Raw genomic sequence first — 23,935 nt, 5'->3', positions numbered from 1 at the left:
TCAAACGGATTACAAAGTTGAAACGAATAGACATGTTCGTACTAGCTGCCAGACATTAGGGAACGTGTACAGGAATTATCTTGGGAAATGTGTACATGACCCCGAGTGGATAAAAAGGACATTTTCTGGCAGCAGTGTCTAAGTGGGAGAACCACTTCTTTAAACATTGCATTAGTTATTATTTGGCAACTGGTGAAACCAAAATGATCAGTTACCTTTAATAAAAAGTCTTCATCGGCTCCTGGTTGCTGCACGGATTAGATTCAAATCCCTCTGCATTATTCACAAGGCTGTCTGGGCCCGGGGCCCGGTGCCCACTCTATCTTCAACTTTATCTTACTAAATACTCTCCCTCTAGACCACAACGTTCTACTGGCACCAACTCTTTGTGTGTAAAGCGTTTTGCTAAACAGAGGGTAGGTGGTTATTTGCTTTCCTCAGCTGACTCCCTCATATGGAACAGCCTACCCTCTTGCTGAGGCTCGAGCAGGACTTTCTTAGATTCCGGAAGCTCCTTAAGACTGTCCTCTTTACCTGTCCTTCCCTTCCACTCTCCTCTGCTAATCCCACAGTTGCTGTGATTGTTGTCAGGGTCCTTAATGCATCCTCTGGGCCTCTGACCTCCCACACCCAATCGGCCCAGTTCATGTCCACACTCAGCACTTGCATTGGCACACCCTCTGCCGTAAAGGTTCGCACTTACACCTACCTGGCAATGGGCATGTAGCACTCAAGAATCATAGCACTTCATATGTGGCTCACCTATGAGGTCGGACTCCCCAGCACTTACCCCCTCTGACCTCTTGCTTGCTGCACTTGCACATTCTGAATACTCACAGGGCATAGTAGGTTTGTCCTTTTTCCTCCCAATGCTCTTAAATGTTGTGTTTTGTAATGTGGTTCACTCCCTTGTTCCCTCCCTTTGCCCTGTGGGCGCTTTGAAACAGTATTTTACTTGCAGTATAAGAACCTAACAAGTGAACAATAAATAAATAAATAAATTCATCTTAATTACAACTTTTATAGATGTATTGTTGGTTACTTGATTTAACAGAATATTTTATAGAATATATCAGAGTCGATCAAGCTATATAGTTATTTATGATACATTTTTGGTTATAAGTATATAGACTGGTTATATAAATTGGGAATATGAAATGAGCATGCAAAGAAATGTCTTATATTATGATTTTAAAGTTTTGTATTTTTGATAGAACAAAATTGATGTGAAAAGTTCAATTTGGGTTAAACACATGGCAGAAGAATAAAAAATAAAATAAGTCATACATTCTCCACACATGTATTTACTCCCTACCTTCTTGCACTGTGACACCCAGGCCAGAAATAATGCCTACTCGATATAAATTACAAAGTCGGACGTTTTCTCAAACGCAACGTCCCTAAGCCCTTAGGTGCATAAATACTAATGACATTTTCATGCTGATTAACTCCACATGTTAGACACATATATTGAATTAGTAAATGAAGAAAACTTTTATGACAATTACATTTCAAATTGCCATGCAACATCTAACGCAACTACATTTCCTCCCCTGTTCCTTTTGTTGTACTAAAGATATTTAGTGGCGCTAATGCTATCTTCTCGACTTAAACGGTAGTCCCACGCGGTTCTATTACAAAAAAAGATATCTCCATTTCTTCATGATTTTAAGCTTAGAAGGGAACCCAATGCAGATTTGATATATTTTGTCCAGCTTGCCATGTAAAGCTTTACTGTGCTTCCTGTACTACAACACTAGAAAAAGAATAACCATTTTCATGGAAAACTTCTCAGAGCTTCCGTCAGGTTTTTGGTTTTGTTTTCTCTGTAGATCATGAAGATCTTGTTGCTGAGTCAGGTTTTGATTCTGGGTTGATTACACTGTGTGCCCGATTGATAGCAACTGATCAAAGCCACAAGGCAATACATTTTCCTGTATAGCTACAGATGCGATGGTCTCAGCACCCTGCTTCTAGCCTAAGTTTAAGCTATTTTTAAACAAAATGACTAAATGTCCAGATCATCAAACTTTATCCTGTGTCCCATTAAGTTCCTTTTCACTGCTTCTTATCATGGTGATGGAAGAGCATCCTCTCTTCCTGTTCTCTTTTGCATTTCTTTTTGTATTTTATTTTGTATTTGATTTAGTTAGTGTTATGGTTTAACAAAGAAAACCTTACACATTTACTTCAAGAATATATATAAAATACAATCAATTGAGGGGCATGGCTTGGTGGTCATGTAGAAGGACGTGGGACTGCTGTGTCTCCCGCAATTCTAAAAATGATCCGGATCACAACACCATGTAACGCTCACCTGGTATCCACGGGGACGTCACTCAGCCTGTTCTGACCTCTTACGACCTCGAACCCTTCCTTGGAGGCTATTCGACTGGAGACTGGGCCTGAAACACAGGATTGGTAGAGTTTAACTCCCTATTGTCTCTGTGTGCTTGAACCCCTTCTTCCCCGGGATCCAACCCTTCCCTTTGATCCACAGCTCACCTTGTTTTCTTAGATAGTGTGCTCTCCATCCTGCCTTCAGCGCAGGGGTGCGTTGATTGATGCGCGCTCGTTGCTGCCTAGTTACTTCACTGGCAAGAGTCTGACAGATAAGTATAATGAGTCTTTTGAACAGTTCTCTAACTTCGTTCCTTTCCTTCCTTAGATGATGGCTGGCGTCTGGGGATGGCGGCGTGCTGCTGAGATGAGTAGTGCTGAAGGTGAGTGAGAGCGCGATGCACCCCTTTCGTATTTGCATTGAACTGAGTTCTATTTCTGTGTCTTTTAGGTGTCGCAACGTTTTCAGCGTGGATGCCGGTTATGAAGAACAAATGCGGTGGGTAAGCGCGGTAGGCGGCGCCTCTAGATGTTTCCACGCTAACCTGGAGTGTCTTTTCCCTCTTGCAGATGGATGAGAAGTTCCGGAGACAGAGTTCCCCCAGAGCGGTTGGGATTCAGGTAAGCGTTTGAAGCTCGTACAGTATTTAAAAATAAGCAAAGATTTGCAGAATGCTTACTAATGCCTTTTTTCTGTTCTTTTCCCTTTTCCTTAGGAAGCGGCATGCCGGGATGGGAATGACACCGCCGAAGATGCCCGCAGAACAGAAGGAGCGATGACTGATAGGCAGAAGCACCGCATGGTGAGGCTGTTCCTAACAGTGTTCTTGTTCTTGCAGGAGCTGAGCGCAGAAGAAAGATGCAGGCCTACTGGAGATCGATCCGAACACGGTGAGTGTCACGCTGCAGGTGCAGAAAACGCAAAGCATGTTTCTCAGCCTGGGTGTGGCTTAAATAGTCTCTGGGTATCCCAGGCGTCTCTGGGCTGAACTACACCCAAAAGACTAGACAGCACATGCAGTTCTGGGAACAGAAATATGTGGGGGCATCCATCTTGTCCCCATCAATGCACTACAAGTCCAATCCCCAATGTTATCCTATGGGAGTGAGTGAGTCTGGTGCCACAAGCGCCAAGTCTGACTCCAAGCGGGTCTTTGGAGGGATGGAGAGGCCCTTGAGAGCCATGTAGGTGATCGTGGCCTGGCTCCAGCCTGACATCTTGGAGGGCTGGGGACATGAGGGGCAGGAATCATGACACACCATCGAACGCAGCCATAAGAGGACAGAACGGCACTCATGGGCGTGTGAACTAACAAGGCATAGGCTGGAGCCATTGGAACTGCCCCGAAACACCGAAATAATGCGACATCCCTGAAAGAAGATAAGGCGAAATCGGAACGGACGATTTTAAAATGGCGGCCTCCAGTACAAAGAAACCTGTGGCAGCGGAGGATGCAAGACCGGAGAATGCACCCAGCTGCTCAAACCTTGACATCGGCAGCACAGAGAAAACGTCCCCGCACCCTGAAGCGGGATGTTGCTTTGAGATATCGAGCGCCAACCGTGTTGCTACATGGAGCATGAAGCTGGAGCTTTGGGACGTGTGACTGTGGCGTACCCCGCGAGGCAAACGCTGTGTCTGAGCCGGGTGGTCTCGCACTTGAGAGACCAGTACTGTGTGAGCCATGCTGCGCCGCTAGCAGAGGCTGCCTCCCTCTGACTCGGCAGCGCCGCGGCACAGCTACATTGTAGCAGAATCACTGCTACTCTCCAAACTGGAGAGGAGCCCGTCTACAACTTGCCGCGGGCCAAGTGTTGTACCAGCCGACGCCCGGACCAGCAGAGCCGACCAGGATACACGGGCGCTCTGCCCAAACATAATGAAAAAAAAGGGGGGATACATTTTTTTTTTAAAAGGTTAATGAACGCATGCAATCACAGCATGCTACTGCTGAGCCCCACCCTGAGAGGCTGCTATGACCACTACATAGAGGCAGCACCAACAAATTCTACCCTTGAGCCCTGCATTCTACTAAGGAGTAGGAGACTGCAGAGCCCTGATCCACAGTAACTGCAGATAGGAGTGCAACAACGCCTGGGAGCTGAAACCCTGCCCCAACCTGAGAGAAGACAGGGAGCATTCTTGCAAGAGGGTGCCCGGAGCTACAGGACCCTGCTGCTACTGTAGGCGGGACAAAGCATGCAATGGGGAGAGAAGCACTATATAACTAAGTGACCCTGCGAACCCGGGCCACAACGAACTGCTGCATTGAGGTGCACCCGTCGCTGAAGCTTCACAGTTGAAATAGCCAGACGAAAAAACACACTGCGCCCATAGGAGAGCTGTGGTCCCCCAGTGGCAACTGCGCACTGCCTGTAATCCTGTAAGCAGGAGCTCCAGAGGAAACAAGGCGAGATTCACAAACCTCGAGGAACACATGACCCTGGTAAACATTAGCAGGCATCGACTATAGACACGGGGACAACACAGAGGGCTGCATCAGGGGCCTGCGCACCAGGCTCCACACAGACAATAATATAGGACGCATCATATGCCCCAGTGCGGCATTAATGCTGAGCGAACTGTCCATACATGAAGCCCCATGCAGCATCATCAACTAAAGGATTGATCCACAGCACAACAGACCAGATCTGCTCCATCCGGAAAGGAGCACGAGACAGCGTCGAGATGACGCCCAAACAAGGCAAGACAAAAGGGAAGCAGCCCACACTGGATGGATTTGCAAGGACACTGCAACCAACAGAGGGAGCCAGAAGCAAAGAAAATACCCTCCAAACGGATATCACCCCTGCACGCAATGATCAACAGATCCTAGAGGCGATCGCAGACCTGAAACTATCATGGGAAATTAAGCTGGAGTCAGCCATGGCAGAACTCAAGGCTGCACTGGAACTCAAAGTCGGCGAAGTCCAGGAGGATGTGAATCTACTCAGACAAGATGTAAGAGCAATAGCAGAACGCACAAACAAACTGGAAGAAGAAATGATCCCGAATATGGCCGCAAACGCAACCCACTCATCAGATATTCACATACTGGAGCAACGCGTGAGCAACTTGGAAAACAGAGCTGAGGAGGCTTGAAGGGCATGCTCAAAGAAATAATGTACGCATTGTGGGGCTCCCGGAAGGTCAGGAGGGACCCAACTCAACAGACTATGTTGAGATGATGCTGCTACACGAAATAGGAGGCGGGATTCTTACTCAGGGATTTGCAGTAGAGAGGGCGCACAGAGCCCTGACAAGGAAACCACTGCCGGGTGCCCCGCCAAGCCCCATAATTGCCAAGATCCTGAACTATCGCGACAGGGAGAAAATCCTGGAACATTTCCGGAAAGGTGGCACGATACAAAGGGCGTCTGCGACCATCACGGCATACCCGGATTACACACTACTGGTGCAAAGATGGCGACTGAACTATGGAACGGTTAAGAAAAGATTGCGAGAAGCGGGCTACAAATATATGTTGATGTACCAAGGGAAACAAAGTTTTTCATAAAAACAGAGCCCTATTCTTCGACACTCCTGAAGATGCAACAGAATGGCTGGATGCCCAAAATTGCCCTATAGGAGCAGACGACCAGAAGAAGGACGGAATGGACAAGTGACAAGCGATCGCAATATCCGAGGTGCTGTATAATTTGGGACACTGGGACTCGAATACAAGATAGAACAATGGAGAAGGGAGCAGATATGTTGGGGGCCAATTATACACAGGTGAACCAATATGGCGCAATACAGTAGAGTTGCGGGGGTGCAGCAGACGCTCAGACAGTTTTAGTTAGGTTGCCGATAGTGCGGCAGCCTCCTGCTTGGTTCCTAGAATCGGCACGGCCGAGGAAGGACTAGATGTGGGATAGCCTGAGATCCAGGGATGGAGCTGGGCAACAGTTGGGGCTGGGAAGGGAGGAGGGTGGGTAGGGAGTTGGGAAGTGTGTGGTGGGTTTAGTTAGGGACGAGCCTATGTCCAAGCGCTATGGCGATAGATACAGGGGAAAAAGGACGGGGGGGCTCTGGATATGGATAAACGATGGGAGACCTTAAAATAGCTACCTGGAATGTTAGGGGGATGAATAGCTATCTGAAAAGGAACAAAATTATGATGTACCTAAGAAGGCAGAAGGTGGACATTGCTTTGTTACAGGAAACCCATCTCACCAGAGAGAAATTAGAAGTGATAAAAAGAAAGTGGAAAGGGACCATGGTAGGGGAAACATATTCAGCATATGCCAGAGGGGTAATTATCTGAGTAGCACCGCATGTCCCCTTTCAGCTACTGCAGTCTACGGCAGAGCCAGACGGGAGACTGGCAGCGATACGAGGTCTGATAGAAAACAGAGAAGTGTGCATTATAAAAACATACGCCCCTAACCAGGACAAAGTGACTTACTTTAAGACCTTATACAATAAAATAAGCCCCTTTTTGGGAGGCGCGAACCTATGGGGTGGTGACTTCAACTGCACGCTAGACCCCAAAGTAGATAGGTCAGATGCTAAACTAGACAAACCTGCCCCGGCAGCCAAAACCATGAAGATCTTGTTGAGGGACCTTAAACTAGAAGACATGTGGAGGCTACAACACCCACACGAGAGACATTACTCGCACTATTCAGCATCGCACAACCTATACACATGGCTGGATTATTTGTTCGTCTCCTCGGAGATGGTGGGAGAAGTAGTGCAGACAGAGTACAGAGCTAGAGTCCTTTCAGACCACTCATCACTAATCTTAACATGGCAACACCAGCCCCCCAGAGCTAGGATTCCAACCTGGGGGCTGCGAACCGAAACGCTCAAAGACACAGTGTTCAGAGAAGACCTGAGAGATGACATAGTAGAATATTTTGAGAACAATACGGGGAGTGTAAAATCGGCAGGCACCCTATGGGAGGCGTTGAAGGTGGTGGTAAGGGGAGCAGCGATAGCAAAATCCAGAGGGCTGCAAGGAAGCATAATGCAAGAGCTACAGGCAGCAGAGAAAGAACTCGAAGAGGCCCTGCTGAGAGAAGACAACACCTTAGAAAAGGCTGACTCTATAAACAAATTACAACTAGTATGTGAAGAACACTGGGAGAGGCTATATAACCTAAACTATAAAAAATGTATAGAGAAACGACACGCAGGCAGAGACAAACCAGGTGGTTACTAGCTTGGTTATACAAAAGTGAGATACCTAGACCCACGATCAGAGCGATATACAGGTAAAATGGACAGGTATTGGACACCCAAGAAGCAGTGAATGAGGGGTTCCTGGAGTTTTATAAACAGCTGTATGAGGATAAGGAGGGAAGCGATTGGGTAGTAGAGACACTAAACGACATTGGCCTGCCCAAATGAAATACGGAGGACAGAGAGAAATTGGACGCCCCAGTCACATTGGAAGAACTAGATGCAGCGATTGGGGCACTACACACTTGCAAAGCCCCGGGAATGGACGGACTCCCAAGCGAGTTCTACAAAACTTATAAGATGGAAGTTCTGCGCCCACTGTTGGCAATGCTAAACGAATCCCTTGAAATGGGAACGTTGCCAGAATCCCTACGGGAAGCGAAAATTGTCCTGATCCTCAAACCAAATTAGTCGAGCATGGATTGCGGGTCCTATAGACCACTATCCATGCTAAACCAAGATAGCAAGATTCTCACAGCTGTGATGTTAGGACAGATCATAACCAAACCCATTCATCCTGATCAGACCGGATATGTCCCACACAGGAACATAACCGATAATCTTAGGAGACTTCACCGGGTCATAGAAGAGACAGAGGGGGAAGAGCAAGATGTTGTGATTGTTTCCCTAGATGCAGTAAAAGCATTCGATTCTGTTAAATGGCCATGGGTAATGACAGCCTTACAGGAATACGGAATAGGACCCAGATATCTGAGATGGGTGCAACTATTGTACAGCTCACCACATGCTAGAGTCAAGACAAGACGGTGATCTCCGAGAAATGGCAACTTAGTAGAGGCACCAGAGAGGGGTGCCCTTGGCAGTCGAGTAACGTTGCTGAAAATGTTGGGGGGGACATGACATCAGAAGAAAAGGTGCTCCATCCAAATGAATGGGGACAAAATGGTGTGCCATGTAAGTTTGGGGGGGGGCAAACACCCCTGTCCCCCCCCAAATCACACCCATGGCCCTTGGTCCCTGATGCTATACATACTTGCACTAGAACCCTTAGCCATATACCTAAGACAACAGTATGAGGAGGTGGGGATATCTATTAACGGAAGGCCACACCTAATATCTCTATACGCAGATGATATGTTGTTATATTTGAAAAACCCGGAAGAAAACTTGCAATATATCCTGGAAGTTATGGAGCGGTTCGCTTAACTCTCGGGCATTGCAGTCAACCCCAAAAAATCATGTATATTTCCCTTAGGGAGATACAAAGGGATCCCACGAGAGCACCTACCCACCCTGCAAATACCCTGGGAGACTGACACCTTCAGATTCCTAGGAATAGACATCTATCATACGGCTGAGAATGAACACAAGTATAACACGGAAAAGGAAGTGGCAAACATAGAGAGCAGTATGAGATTCTGGGCTAAGCTCCCACTGGCTATGATGAGAGTGGCCTTGCTGAAAATGGTAGTGCTGCTTAGGCTGATACACTTCTTTGGAAACATACCATATTTGATACCGAAGCGGTTCTTTGATAAGCTCCAAAGTATATGCAGAGGGTTCATTTGGCACAGCAGTAGAAACAGAATTGCCCTGTGGAAACTGCAGAACACATATGATAAAGGAGGCATAAAAAACAATTTCAAAATCTACTACTGGGCCAGCCAGCTACAATACATAGCCAGGTGGCTATCTGAAGACTCAACAGCCGAATCTAGACTGCTGCGGTCAGACTGCGCTCCATTTTTTTTTAAAGAATGGATATGTCTGCCCAAAACTGAACTAAAGGGGAGGCCAAGAATGCTGGAACTAGGATGGCATATGTGGCGAAAGGCTTGTCAGGCCATGGAAAGCCCGACTCTGTGTTCCCCGCAGGTCCCACTAGTGGCACTAATCGAGGGGGACGCATAAATAAGACAAATGATATGTAGATATTGGGAACCAGTGGGGATCGCAACATTGGGAGATGTTTGGCAAAACGGGAATATACTGGAATTTAACACACTGGTAGAAGATATGGGCCTACACCTTGGGCAATACATCACGTATACTAGACTGGTGGGACGGGTTAAGAAAACATGGGCGAGGACAAAGTTAGAGGACCAGTTGGACATAGCTATAGATACTATGTATGACATTGCAGAAGGAGGGCATGAGGTCTCCCGGATATATGAACTGCTAATGTCTAAAGTGGGGACGGAAGTGGTCCAGCTAAGACTAGATTGGGAGGAAGAAGTGGAAGAAAGCATGAATGATGGGCAATGGGAGAGAGCTCAAAGGTACCACAAAAAAGTGTCCAGAAATGCAAGCCTGCAACTAATCCAACTATATGTAACCCATAGAGCATACATGACCCCCCAGAAAATAGCCGATTCAGAAATGCAGGATTACAAACATGTCCCAAGTGCGCAGAAGTAAATGCTGGCATGATGCACATGTTCTGGGCGTGCCCGGAAATTAGTACGTTCTGGAAAGAAGTAGCCCGCCGCCTGGCAGAAAAAGGCATTATGCTAATGGTGGAATCGGCATGGGCATGCATGATGGGTGGGTTCCCTAGACCACGTAAGCTAAGGCATGTGAGTAAGCTCAAGGACCTTGCTTATATACTGGCCAAACGCAGAATCGCCATGGGCTGGAAAGCATGTAACAGACCCAAAATCGAAGTCTGGTGGAAAGATCTTATGAAATGGGCAGAAACTGAAACGGCGTTATGGACCAAGGCAGCTAACAATGCAGGAGAGGAAGAGACAGATACATTAACGGCCTGGAGGCATCTAGTGGCCAGATTATCGGGGTCTACCCAGGAGAATTTAAGAGAAGATGATACTCCACAAGATAAAGAAGTAGGTACATCCCTAGAGAATATAGTGGATGGCGCAATGGAATAGGCTCACGTTGCATTGGGGGGGGGGAGGGGCTCCTGGCGGCCATAACTCACACATGATACATGCTATGTAAAATGTATAATTCACGCTGCTGAGTTTGTGTTTGATTGTTTGTTAAAAATTCAATAAAAATATATATTTTTAAAAATACAGTCAATTCATAAATAACCAAACACAGAATTATATATTTACACTTCACAATCATAATACAATAACTAATAGCACATAACTAAATTAAAATCCATATCATCAGGATATCATAACTAATATTTATTCAGTGCATCTGATCAATGCCAAAGTCAATGCAATCAATCTCCCATTGAACATTGTCTTCTAAATGACATCCAGATCCATTTTGCATTTCAAAATAGCTGTTATTTGATCTACAAGCTCAAAGTAATTGTTCAGTACATCTATTCACTACATGATTTCAGCTTTTAATAACATTTCTATAGTTTGATTTGATCTCGTGGAGCAAACTTTTGAGTAGGTCATCAAGCCTATAATCCTTAAGTCTCATGGCTTGCTCCCTAAAGTTTGTAATCCCTTTTAGTCATTTCATCAGTGTTTTGCTCATTGCATCACACATGCTGAGCTACATTGATTGGGTACCCTTTCTTAAAAGGGTTTAGCATATACCGAAATGCAAAATAATCATCCTGTAGACAGTCAACCTTACAACCAGACCCCACCTGGTGTCTTTCATATTAATGCAAAAACACTAGGGGAATTAATTAAATATATAGGAGCTTCATTTACATTCCGGCCGTTATCACCTACAGTTTATAACACAACAAAACGGGTTAAGGAGCAAGTATTTTAACACAAGATAACATTCCCCATACTTATGTCAGAAAGCACACTGGCTGTCCCTCAAAGGATGCACTCCTTGACCCTGTCAGGGAATGCGCTCCCTAGATGGTTGGTGGTGGGTCGCCTTTCTAATAGAGATAGCGAGAAAAAACTGTCCCTTGTCACCAATTTTCACACTCAATTGCTCATACTGTATTAAAAATCCAAAGGAGCGAGAGTAAATCGAGGCAGATCTTCCTACTAGGTCATGTCTCATCTGCATTCCTATGAGGCGCGCTGCCACGGGGGATTTCCTCAAATTTTATTCACCAACTGGACAGCAGGCTCAAGAACCATCAATCGTCACTCCCGGATAGTAAAATATCCATACATATGGGTATAGCCTAAAAGGAATGCTCACACAGAATGAGCATTTGTAGTCTTTACGTATCCTAACTCAAGTTTACGAATATCATCCTGATCTACAGGGTCGACTGGTTTCGTTGACGCTAGCTAGTGAGGTCATCTTCTTCAGGACCAATTTATTCTGAGAATGGCATGGCTCCAGCATCTGTCCAGATTTGCGGAGTAGGCATTCACCTCCGTCCCCTCTACCAGCTGGTTGTTGATTTTCAAAGCGGGTAGATTCCTTTAAGGCCTACAATATCATCCCTGGTGGCATAGTGGTTAAGGCCTTCATGTTAGTTGTGGTTCCATGCAGAGGAAGACTCCAACAGACACTGTCTGATGGTGCCCGCCAGTATTGTGGATTGTGTGGCGCCCTTTTAGTGACACGCATCTCATCTCCGATGTCTTCCTCTGGTGCTGTGCCGTTTCGCGGCACCCCATGCCAGGGATGCTGCTATGTGTCTCTTGCGTCCTTTACTGCTGGACTGCCACAGCCTGAGGACCTTGCTGGCATTCTCCGATGCCGCTGTTACCGAAGGTAAAGAAGGTTGGGGAGGGGGTCTGCCTGCTCCCAGGCACCCGTGGGGAGTTGGGATGGCCCCCCCCTGCAAAACATCTTGACATGGTCTGTTCACCTGCATTGTCACATAAGAAGGTTTGCTGTTGTCAGAAGGTTTACAGCCATCTGCCATTTCTAGTTTCTTATTTTAGTTCTATGCCTGCCAGGTCATGTTTTCTCTTCCACACCAGGAACATTTGTTTTAACTATTAAATAGCACGTTTGTAGTCATTTAGACTACATTTCAAGTATGCATTTGCATAACACAGTTCACGCACTTGCTTTCTCCAGTTTACACTAAGAACAGGTCTCCTTTATGGTGTCGTCCTATCAATCCTTGAACTCTGTAAAGGGAGAACAATACACTCGCTCCCACAAAAGACGGATCATGTTTTGAAACTTGTATGCTTAGTCCACAACTGTAATCAACAGGTTGATCCAGTACATGTAGCCCACAAACTCTGAAGGTAGCCAAGATTGCCACACTAGCAACAGCTCAGTGTTATTGGTGTAACTCGCACCACCAAAAAGGAATAGACAAAATCCAGTCATTTAGTGCAATGGTGTCCTTTGTATGAAGTCCATTCTGCTCCACCTTCACTTAAGCCAAGACTTTTGCTCGTCTAGAAGTGTATGTAAATCTTCCATTTCACAAGTTCCTGGAAGCCCTTTGCTGTATTGTATTGTATTGTATTGTATTTATTATATCATACTACGCATATGCCAACCCCAACAACAATGATCCCTCACACTTTTGAATTAGAAGTAATCTTTTAACATACTCTGTAACCATCCATGTTCCTTACATCTCAGTTTTTCACCCATTTTATTTCTGTACGATGTTCTAGTCCCCATGATTCACTGTGCCCATCACATATCAAAACCCAGAAAATACTTAAAGAAATTAAAAATTACTTAGGTTTATTTATTGTAATCCTGTACAATGTGCATGCTTTTTTGTACTGGAATACTGCCTATTAAATGCATCCCTAAAAAGTTGCAAGCAAGAGATGTTACAAATGAAGTAGAAAAGAAAAAAGTCCAGGACTCTGTGCCACCAGTTATGCGGTAATTTAATTGTGTTATATTGTCACACATTAAATGATGAGGTAAAGCCCATGAGTGATAACATGTTTCGGCTCGCTCTGAGCCTTTTTCAAATCAGGGCCGAATTTCGAGGAACCAATCCATAAGACTGTATGCCAACGCGTGTGATTTTCTCTCCGCTGATCTAAGATTGAGTTTTGGGGATTTAACCCCGTTATCACTCCATTGACATACATTCTTATGGATTGGTTCCTCGAAATTCGAAAAAGGCTCAGAGCGAGCCGAAACATGTTATCACTCATGGGCTTTACCTCATCATTTAATGTGTGACAACATAACACAATTAAATGATCGCATAACTGGTGGCGCTGAGTCCTGGACTTTTTTCTTTTCTACATTATTTGTGGTGACGGTTAGGCTTTACCACCGTCTGGTTCCAGAGACATGCGACACCCATCTACCCACAGATATATCTGCATATCAACATTAGTTTCTCGATTTTCTAGCTTTGGGATTATAAGGTGTCGCCCTGCAGAGCAGCTTTTTTTTAAAAGCCAGACTTTTCTCTTTTATGTTACAAATGAAAATTAAACTTAAAAAGAAGAACTAAAAAACTGTTCCATCTTTCCCAGGCACTTAGCACAGAAGAAATCCAGGCATATCAGGAGCAGGTTGAAGCCTTCCGAGAGAACTATGACTATCTGGTTGCAGAAGATAAGGTAGATTTGGAGTTAAATGTTCAGTACACCATTGATCCACTAACCTTTTCTTCTGTTAGCAGTTGCTTTAAAAATAAATATACATATACATATTTTTGCTTTTTAGCTCCAAGACCGCAGCTTTAAAAAGGATTTTTCTGATTTGCCTCCTCCTTACATCGATCAGCTCTATAAAGTCTACAAACGCAGACCAAGGTATGATTATTTCCACTGAACGGTTTTGTGCTCTCTTGACATATTGCTGTCTGGAGTTTGCTAGACAAATTCACCTTGAGCATTACTTCTGCACCCCTGGTTCAATCTGCTAAATCTTTGGGTGTTGTTCCTAGCTCATCTCTTAACCGTAAAACACATATTGACAAGCAAGTCAAGGACTGTACCAACTACATCTACTTGAGAAAAACAGTTTTCTAATAGATAACGTTTCCTTGCAGGTTTTTCTGTAATATTAACTACCACCGGGCTTGCATGCTGAAAACTCTTTCTATGTGGTTGCTGTAGTAGAGAGCATCATATATCCAGACGTGACAGCAGCAGATCCAATACTAAATACGATTTCTTTGCCATAGTCAACAGAACCCCAGGACTGGCAACTTCCTATTAAATATTAAAGATAACTCAGAAAAAATAGCCCAAGATAGAAATGAAAAATGAGTAGCCATGCTTTCTCAGAACTACTTGAGTGAAAATGAAGAAATAATAATTGACAAAGGTTTACTTTTTTATTTTAAGAAAAGGTCATTTGCTTATGGTAATTAGATTTCAATATTAAGCACTATGAATCATTTCAACTTTGAGTCAAGAATTAAAAAAAAAAGTACATTCGTTGAAAAAGAATACTACATGAAAAGGGGAGTGCATTAGAACAATGACATTACGAAAATATTTGAGGGCGTATAAAAAGTTCTCCAGAATTTAAATCTTTTTATTTAAGAGTCACATTTTTTTAAAATGTCCTCACATCAGAGTGGGAATCTTTGGGTAAACTAGTTAGGAGGTGCTCACAAGTTTACTGCTGTAATACTGCCAAAAGGATTTTCAAAGTTGCATGGCCCTTTCAGTTATTCTCCATTTTGGAGTCCCATAGGACTCCATTGGGAAATGCTATATTGCCACATGTGGTATTACTGCATGCTGTAATATCTCCTTGATTAATAGGTGGCTACAAATACATAATTATATACATAGCTCTATAAACAAATAGGATTTAACTTTCCATCACTTTGGGTAAAGAGGCATGAATATCTCCAGTATTGGGTCCGATATTGCTGGGGACAGTGAGACAGCAGAAGGTGTCTTACCCGCTAGTCCCCGTGGATCTCTCTCTCAGGTGGCCAGGGCACGGCCATCGCCTTTGGATCCAGATCCTGGGGATGGACCAGTGCGGGAGGATCACCTGGGTGAGGGGTCTTCGGGAGTGGTAGTGGGACACCAAATGGCGAGATGTGGTATCCCTCCCCCTGTAACACCTTTACCCCATCCTACCAGGTAGGATACATCGAAACTTTACACCCCCTGCACCACTTTCCCTTCTCAAAAACTTTCACATGGACAGCCCGTTCTGGGAGAAAACAGACTCAGACCTGAGCAGTGCACCTGAGATATCCTGCTACTCTGGTCAGGCGAAGTCAGGCAATTACTGACAATCTCACACACCTGACTTCCATTAAACTTCCCCACAGGGATAAAAGGCGGAGCATGAGAGCAGACTCTGAGCGAGGCAAAGCACACGATGGAACAGCAATTTGAAGTCAGCATCTGAACAAGGGGAGAAAGATGGCAAACCAAGAAGGGTTCGCAAGGAGGGAAGAACCCTCCTTGTAGTTCCTTTACACATTGCTGTGCCCCGCCACATGCTGTTCATACTACAGAATTTCCTCTGCCTTTAGAAAAAGAAAATTGGGTTTTGCCCTTCCCAGTTTCCACAGGTGAGTTTGAGATGGTCATGTCTCCTCTTTGCAAGTAACATGATTCCTTCCTTCCCCACAGCTTCTCTACTCCTGCTCTCATCCTGCACCTCCTTGATGCCACTCCAGCAGATTGTTCTTCCTCCTATGATATGTTTGACATCTTCCATTTGGGGTCTCACCCGTACCCCCTGCCTTGGGCCAAACGTGCCATCTCATTCTTTTGTTATCTTGCAATCTACCACCTTACTAGCTTCCTGCTCATCCTCCTTACTCTTCACTCCATCCTCCACCTGGTGTTCTGTTTCACTTTCATTCTGCTGCCTCCAGCCAGCGGCCTCCTGATGTTCAACGCCAAACGCCCCTTGGTATTCTTCTCCCCCCTCATTTTCCTGTCTCTTTTCTTCTTATCTTCAACCTCCTCCTCTCTCCTGACTCTCTGACCTCCTTCAACCACCTCTTTTAAAATCCAGAAACTCGATCCAAACTCTTGCCAGAACCTCCATCTACCAATACTACCTGACTGGGACTCTGAGCTTATATAACACTGCAACCCCTCTGCTTGGGTTGGGTTTTCTGTGAGGGTCTGCACCTGTGGACATGAATGGGTCAAGGCTGATTGGCTACTTCTAAATGATACTATTTCATCTGAGGATTCCTTTGAAATTACTAGACTACAGACTGTGACATTGTGACTGTTTGAATCACACTTGAATCACACTTGTTTGGTGCCAGGTGATGTCGGGTGGCCCCGTGGTGCTAGGAGGGCATTCTTGCAGCCTCCTCCATAAGTGATGGTGTCTAGGGCATAAGTGGTGCCACCTACCCCAAGCCCAACCATTTCCTTACCAATGCCGCCAGTTGCAGGATTTTGTAACAGGCACAGAACCATGAGACTCCAATAGTGAGGCAAGTTCTAATCCTTAATTTCTTTTTCAGTTTGTTTCGTTTTTTAAATTTGTTTTTTTTTTGTCAAAATAAACAAGAATCCCTCATGCTTCGAGCTTTGCAACAAGTGACACAGGGATATATCCATTATGGACTCCCATGACCTCTGAATGTAGTATCTGGGGGTCTAGCATAAGAACAAGGACTCAGAGACTTGTTGGGGTATGACATAGGCTGGGTGGTCCTAAGAGCGCTGGCTTCTGATATCTCTGGAGAGGGCAAAAGAGATCAGCCAGCCTCCAGTGGACATCCAGCAGCTTCTCTGAACTCGAGTGGTCACTCTCAGAGCACTCGGGAGGAAGGGAGGGACTCCAGGCAGAATCCCTCTATTGGTTTCAGAGGGAAACATGGAAAGAAATTGCACACCAAGTTCTTCCTCAGTCTAAGCACAGACATTCAGATAAGAGAGAGAATAAAAAGTGCAAGCTGATCCCCCTGCAAAGGAGCCACCTGTCAGGTCAGTGGTTGCACCTACTTTGGAGCCACTGGCCCTGATGGCCGCCACAGCACCGGTGGCACAAATGTCTTGACTCCTTCCAGCATGGGATATTAGCAATTCTCGCACAAACTAGCCAACAGCTGAAGGTGCCTCCACCCACCATGCCTGCAGTGTAAGTACAGTGCAGATGTGGAGACCCAGTACAGCAGGGCTTTCCAATACTGACTGTGTCGAACTCCTGATACCGGGGCAAGAGAACCAGTTGCTCTGGTTATTAAAATGTGTGGAAGGGACTCCTTGCTGGCTTGGTCAAGGCTAACACCACAAGAGGTTGACACTGCAAATAGTGCCATATATGGAGTCTGAGGTGAATTAGAGGCCTGTGGACGTCATGATGGTGGATGCAGCCATGAGGTTGCATGGGATGGAGAATACCTTATAAGGCAGAGATGACGTGGATGATAATGACTTTGAGAGGATCAACACTTCTGGGCCCATGATAATTTTGAGTAGTCTCGGGATGTGGAGGGTGAGCTCTTGGTCCTGAGAGACCTCCAGGATTCCATTGGTCTAGATACATCACCTGAGACTATCCTCCATGGTGGGTGCATATGGACCTTATTGTAGAATTTGTCTCCGATATGTCAAGGCGTTAGATATCTATGTGTCAGAGACTGGGTCAGGATGAGAAGAATAAGTTCAACAACATGATGCACAAGGGTCCTAATAAGGAAGTGATGCTCCTCCATTTTGGTGAGTGTTTCAAAGATCCTCTTCTAGACATTTCAGAGAGGATGATGTCTGCCCTGACCCTCGACTGAAAAATCATGAGTTAGTACAGGCCTGTGAGAGGGGATCCCTCATACCTATTTGACCACGTGGCTGCAGATTCTTTGGTGCATTATGCTGCAAATTCTAGTGGGCAACCTAGTGCCTTCCCTAATGTACCCCCAGATAGGGAGTCAAAGCAGATTGATGTCATGGCCAAGAGAGTTGGTGGTCTTAATTGACCTTCTGCACAATCGACCTTTTCCTTTATTTTACTTTATATATATATATATATATATATATATATATAATGTATGTATATGTGTGGGGTGGGTTTGGTGTAATAAATAATATAATGGGATTAGGTAGGGGATTCTTTTTTTTTTGATTGAGCGGGGGGTTCCCCCCCATATATGTCCTAATTTACCTTCATTTCACAAACAATTGTGCAGAAGGTCAATTCTCCTGCGATCAATTGTGAAAAGTTCAATTAGTATACATCCGGTCTGTCAATGTGGACATCACTCTTGACTATCGGTTTGCCTTGTGGCAGGTTGTGGAGAAGTACATTGACCACCTGCCAGCGGAAAGCCAGGATTCTATGAGAGAGGAGATGATAGATGGATTCACGGCTGCTAGCCTTATAATCCAAGCTGGTTTGGTTACAGTGAATTCTGTGGCAAGAGGGATGGTGGCATCGGTGGACTATAGATGGTTGAGCATTTCTGTTTCTGTTGGAACAGGCATCGTAAAAATGGTTCACAGAGCAATGCTGACATATGTTGTGGACACAAACATCATGAACATATTCTTTACCCTGGGTAAAGCTGCCATGTATTGCAGGCGGAGACAGGAAAATGTATTACAGTGGTAATGTTGGTATTTATATATCTATCCAGTAGTTTTTCTATGTCATTGTCTTTGTATTACAGTCAACCACAAGGCTGCCAGACTGTACTGCACCAATAATCCCCAATAAGGGTGACATCAGGTATGTAGTTTGTCTGCAGCCTTGAGAAATGTTTGTCTTAGGTTGATTAAGATATGAATAAAACACTGCCATGTAAGACAAAGACAATTCCTGGAGCAATGTGAATACCCACAATGCCTTGCTGATGTGGCACTGAACTTGGACTTCCAGCGAAGGTTACTAGGTGGTACTGTGGCATGTGTGACTTGGCTCAAATGGATTATTATACTATATATCTTTTTATTTTATTTTTTATTTGTATGTATGGTTCATAAAAAATGTATACAACAATAGAATCAAAGCCACAACTATGAACACACATCTTAAATCCTAAGACTTTAAACAACTTATTAAAAACATTCCCAGCTCGTACATAATACTTCCAATAATCAGTACAACCCATACTATACAAAGTTATACACAATTGTGCCTTTCAAAGTCCTCACAATTCATTTGATTTACAATGCTCCCCACATATTGTACATTTCTTTGATAAAGTGCATGAGTGCAATGGTTAACCTAAGTTGATTACCCACTAATAACTGAAGCCAAAAGTCATTTGAGGACACAAATGCACTTACAGAGACACACGTATAATTTAAAACAAGTGTACCAAAAATTGATGTGATAAAAGACGCGTATGTGGGCAATTTAACATTAGATGTTTCCAAGTCTCTGATCCTCCTTGCACCTTGCAAAAGTGACAGTTTCTCTGTTCCTTTGCCAGCCTCTCCTAGGGCCCCAGCTCTCTAAACTGTGCAGTTGGTTCAATTTAAACCGCATGAACACCAAACAAAGGTTGTGATCAGGGAAACGTATTAGGTAGCTGGCGATGGTATCATATTTCCTTATTGTATTGACATTCTTTCAGGAAGGGCATGTACATTTACCAAATCACACTGTACCCAGTCAAACTCCCCTGTTTTTAGTTGAACTCTTACTGGGTTTACCTCCAAAGGGTCTTCAACGCACCAGTTTCCTAAAGGGCATCTTTACATTACCAAAGAAAGAAGAGGTCGCTTAACCCCATTCGATTGAAGAGAGAGACCTATTTCTCAGCAAAATCAATAGAAGCCTATCATGAAATTCCAGCTGAGCATAGATTGTTCAGTAGAACGGCAGTGATATTTACAGCCATATTCATGCTAGGAATTCAGACTGAAGTGAACGCTAAGTGGTTACAAATAACCAGGTGGGAGGTGTTACAAACAATACACGTCATGTACAGGTCATCTCTAGTGCCCACACCCTCACCTCCGTCATATTCAAAGACTAACAGAAAGACGCTGTTCATGACACCAGATATCATCCCAATACCACATTGAAGGTATGAGAAATGTTATGCACTCGGACAACTGTATCAAATGTACCCTCGAACTGACGTTGTATGCCTGCATGCACCATTGAACATAGAAGAGCTGTAAGTGAAATCTGACAAGTGTAAAGTGATGTCATGAAGAGAAGAGACAAGGACACACAAACGATATGCGAATACTTAAAGAATAAAGCTATAACTGAAGTAAAAAAGTAAAACAAATATGCAAAAACAAAGACATCATATACATGGAGAACATAAGTGAGAAGATATGCAGTAGATGTAAATATGCAGAAAAGCAAGGTAGATGCTTGCTGCAGTAGAAAATATAACCAGAGTAAAGCGAACATGATGAAAAGATGTACGTCGACTCTGTATAAATATTTAGCTAGATTCCTGAAGGAGAGAGACCACGCTGCAGAGCTAACAGGCACTGGAAAACAGTTTTGTGCAAGGAACAAAGAATATCTGTTTGGCTTGGGATCAAGGATGCCAAAACAAGATGCAACTGAAGAGGATAACCTAAATTTGCCAGCATATTTCTCTTAGATTAAGTAAAGGAGTGAACATTTGTAAGTGCCAAGTATGAATAATCAAAGATGCAGAAAGCATATGCAGGACGGAGCAATCAAGTCTCCAGAGGCCAAGAGGAGTAATAGCACCCAGTATAATTGAATTGAATAGCACTAAATAAAAGGTCAGAATGAACAAAATCGTGGTCTCCTCACACAAGGTGCAAGACCAGAAAACAAGGCCTATTCATTAAGCTCCAGATAATGATAGCAATGTGCCTTCACTCCCTTAAAGATTCAGAAGACGAGAACAGTCAGCAAGGTCAACTACAAAGAAGAAGCCTTGGCCTAGGGTCTAACTGATGTGAGATAGTAGGCTAATTGGCCAATTGGGCTGTGGTTTGACGTTGTTCCTGGCACCTGGGTTTCATTTTGCTCATGTGCTGCTAACGAGCCAAATGTGCAAGGTTGGGAGAGAATGCCAATCAATCACAAGGTCCATTGTTGCAGAAGCCAATCTGCTGCTGTTATTCTGCTATTAATCTGTATGATATGTAGTTAGAGGTAGTTCAAGGCGTGCCTACCTGATGGAGGGCAGCCAATTATGTTACTAACACATAAACAAAGTATAGCAATACATGTTCCCCTAACCAATCCCTCCTTTCGATAGGTTTTTACTGTTTGTGCCGCAGGACTTAATTTAGTGTAATTAATAGTTTTTTTATAACGCGCCTGATACCATACCTGAGTTTGGTTTCTAAGCACGGATCCGGGATTCGAACCTCAGTTGCTCTGCATGGTTCTGCTTCCAAGACCAGAGCATTACCCCTGTGCTATCCTCCTTTCAATCAGTTTTTACTGTTTGCCATGTAGGATGATGTCATAGATGACGCACATTGAGGTATACAGCTTTTGTGTAACAGAAATGTATTCAAGAGTGAGTGAGCTGCAATCTGTTTGTTTACCAGGTTTCCCTACTTTATTTGAGCTGATAATAACCATGTTCTTTGAGTCTGTCTGGTTATTGAGGTGCGAGATCGTTTATCGGCAATTCATCTGGAACCTGGAACACTCCAGGTGCTACTACACACGTGTAGGCTCACTAAGCAGTAAGATGATTTGTGCACTTAAAACTACTTGGAATCTACAAGTTACTTATTTGGATGCAATCATTACATTCAATAAATGGAGAGGAGTCTAAATAAAATACTGTTATTCATTATTAAATATCAGATTCAGTGTATGCTTTGCCCTTTGCCACCAGAGATAGATAGCCCGATCTTAAAACTTTCTTCTGAAGTCATGGCAGTTTGTTTTTCTCTACATACCTGTGCTTACCGATGCTGTAACTCTACCTCTGACTTCCAGATTATTTACTGCACCTGAAGTGTGAGGAAATACTAGATAGATCTCAGCATTATTCAACAAACAATTACATTATGTTCACCTTTCCTGGTTAAACCCTGTGCCACAGTTCAAAGGGATTTATGGAAAACATATTACAGAACTTTGGATCTCTTCTTTCTGTTTGTACTCTTGCAATGCAATGTGGGGGAGGAGGGGATAAGGCCTGGAACTTATGTCGACTGATACAAAAAACAAGTATGTCCAAGCAAACGGTGTTCATGGGTGAACCAAAACTATTCACTGACAGGGTCTTCTCCACAGACTTTGTCTTAAACCACAGGAGTCCAAAGTCTGCCCTCGCTACTGTCTGGCTAGTCATCCTGTATGTGTCTCACAGTCACTCAAAGTCTTTGGGATTTATGGTTTGCCACATTTCTTTCTAGGCTGTCGCTGGGTCTTTCTTGGCAAATTTGTATGCTTTTGCTGTGCTCTTGACAGGGTGTCGCATTGGTCAGCTTAGACATGCTGAACGTTGAACTCCTCTGGTCCAAAGGCACTTAACTGGGTGGACCCACACTTTTGACATCAGAGCAGAGATGGGAACTAATGGCCCTGGGGTTTTAAATGTGCTGATCCTCCTGGGTGCACTGGTAGGCTGATTCAGTGAGTTTTGGTGGTACATGATATTCTCTGGAACCCCCCCACCAACATGCTTACTCTCTGAGATGCACAAATGTGTTGGTTCACAGAGGCGATTTATATATTTCAGCCTCAGTCTTTTAGACAAAGGTGGGGGAGTTTCTCAATCCAGTTTTTCCCTGCTAATTTGTCTATACACCAGCTGCCTCCAAGCCTCCGGAGCACTTTCTTAACCTAACTTCCCTTCCCTCAGCTACTTCTGCACTCTTTCCTTGCGTTAGATGTGCCTTACCCTTTTCTTGCTCCTTTCCCTTATTCCTTCACAGGTGTTTGCACCTCCCATTCTACCAGTGTTTATCGCCTTATTTCTTTTGATGGGTTACTCGACCTTTTCTCTCAGGGAGATCTCTCTCCCTTGTAATGTCGTCTCATTCTTCTTCCCAGGGTGTTGCTCTCCTCCTTCTTACTTTGCGTGAATGCATTCTCTGCCTGGCCCATGGGGTAGAGCGTGGGATGGCCATCAGAGGCCGCATTCCACCATATATTATGTCCGGTTAGATATAGGGCGGACTGCAGGGGATCCTCTGGCCAATCTCACCATGCCCCCGTCATTGGGCGAGGCATGTCACATTGGTCCACAATATGCCCCTAGCCGCTTAAGGAAGCTCCAAACATCAGTCGCCAACCCACATGAACCCTGTTGCAACATGGTTCCTAGAGATTGCTCCCTAAAGTAGTCACAAGACCTCCACCTCTTAGGTGATGTTTTGGCATGATATTGCACATGCCAGAGGGTGCATTATAAAGGCCGCCAGAAGAGACAACGGTACAATAGTCACGGGTGACTGTGTACTAAGGATCTCTTATTCTGTTCAATCTCGGTTACTGCAGAGCCCTTGAAGGCACAAACTGTGGAGCTCCGTGCAAGCAGTCTCTCCCCAGAGAGGTGCAAAGTGGGAATCAGTAGCACCACAGAAGCCAGCTACATGTGAGGATGCATTCTTCATGACTTACTCTCGTCCAGAACTCCAGAAGAGACTGAAGAGTTCTGAACCAGTTCGTGAAGGGCCTCTTGTTCTAGTAAAATAACCAGTGCTTAATTTGTGGCGGTGTTTGTCAGGGCTGAGCCCTGGCACTTATTCCTGAGCACCAGCACGTTTTGTCTCAGACTCAATTTGATTATTATGTGGT

General features: G+C 44.4%; 1 protein-coding gene across 1 annotated transcript in view; it reads left to right on the top strand.

Moving 5' to 3' along the window:
* CFAP43 (cilia and flagella associated protein 43) overlaps positions 1 to 23,935 on the top strand; it is a 1,012,780-nt gene that overhangs the window by 824,052 nt on the left and 164,793 nt on the right. Inside the window, exons 30-31 of the mRNA XM_069611745.1 lie at positions 13,813 to 13,899; positions 14,006 to 14,094. Coding sequence (XP_069467846.1) covers positions 13,813 to 13,899; positions 14,006 to 14,094 — 176 coding nt within the window. The remainder of the gene's footprint in view (positions 1 to 13,812; positions 13,900 to 14,005; positions 14,095 to 23,935) is intronic.

Source organism: Ambystoma mexicanum, chromosome 8, assembly GCF_040938575.1.
Source record: "Ambystoma mexicanum isolate Mex_15411 chromosome 8, UKY_AmexF1_1, whole genome shotgun sequence".
NCBI lineage: Eukaryota > Metazoa > Chordata > Amphibia > Caudata > Ambystomatidae > Ambystoma > Ambystoma mexicanum.
Note: the sequence above shows the minus strand (reverse complement) of the source record. Positions and strands in the feature narration are given on the sequence as shown.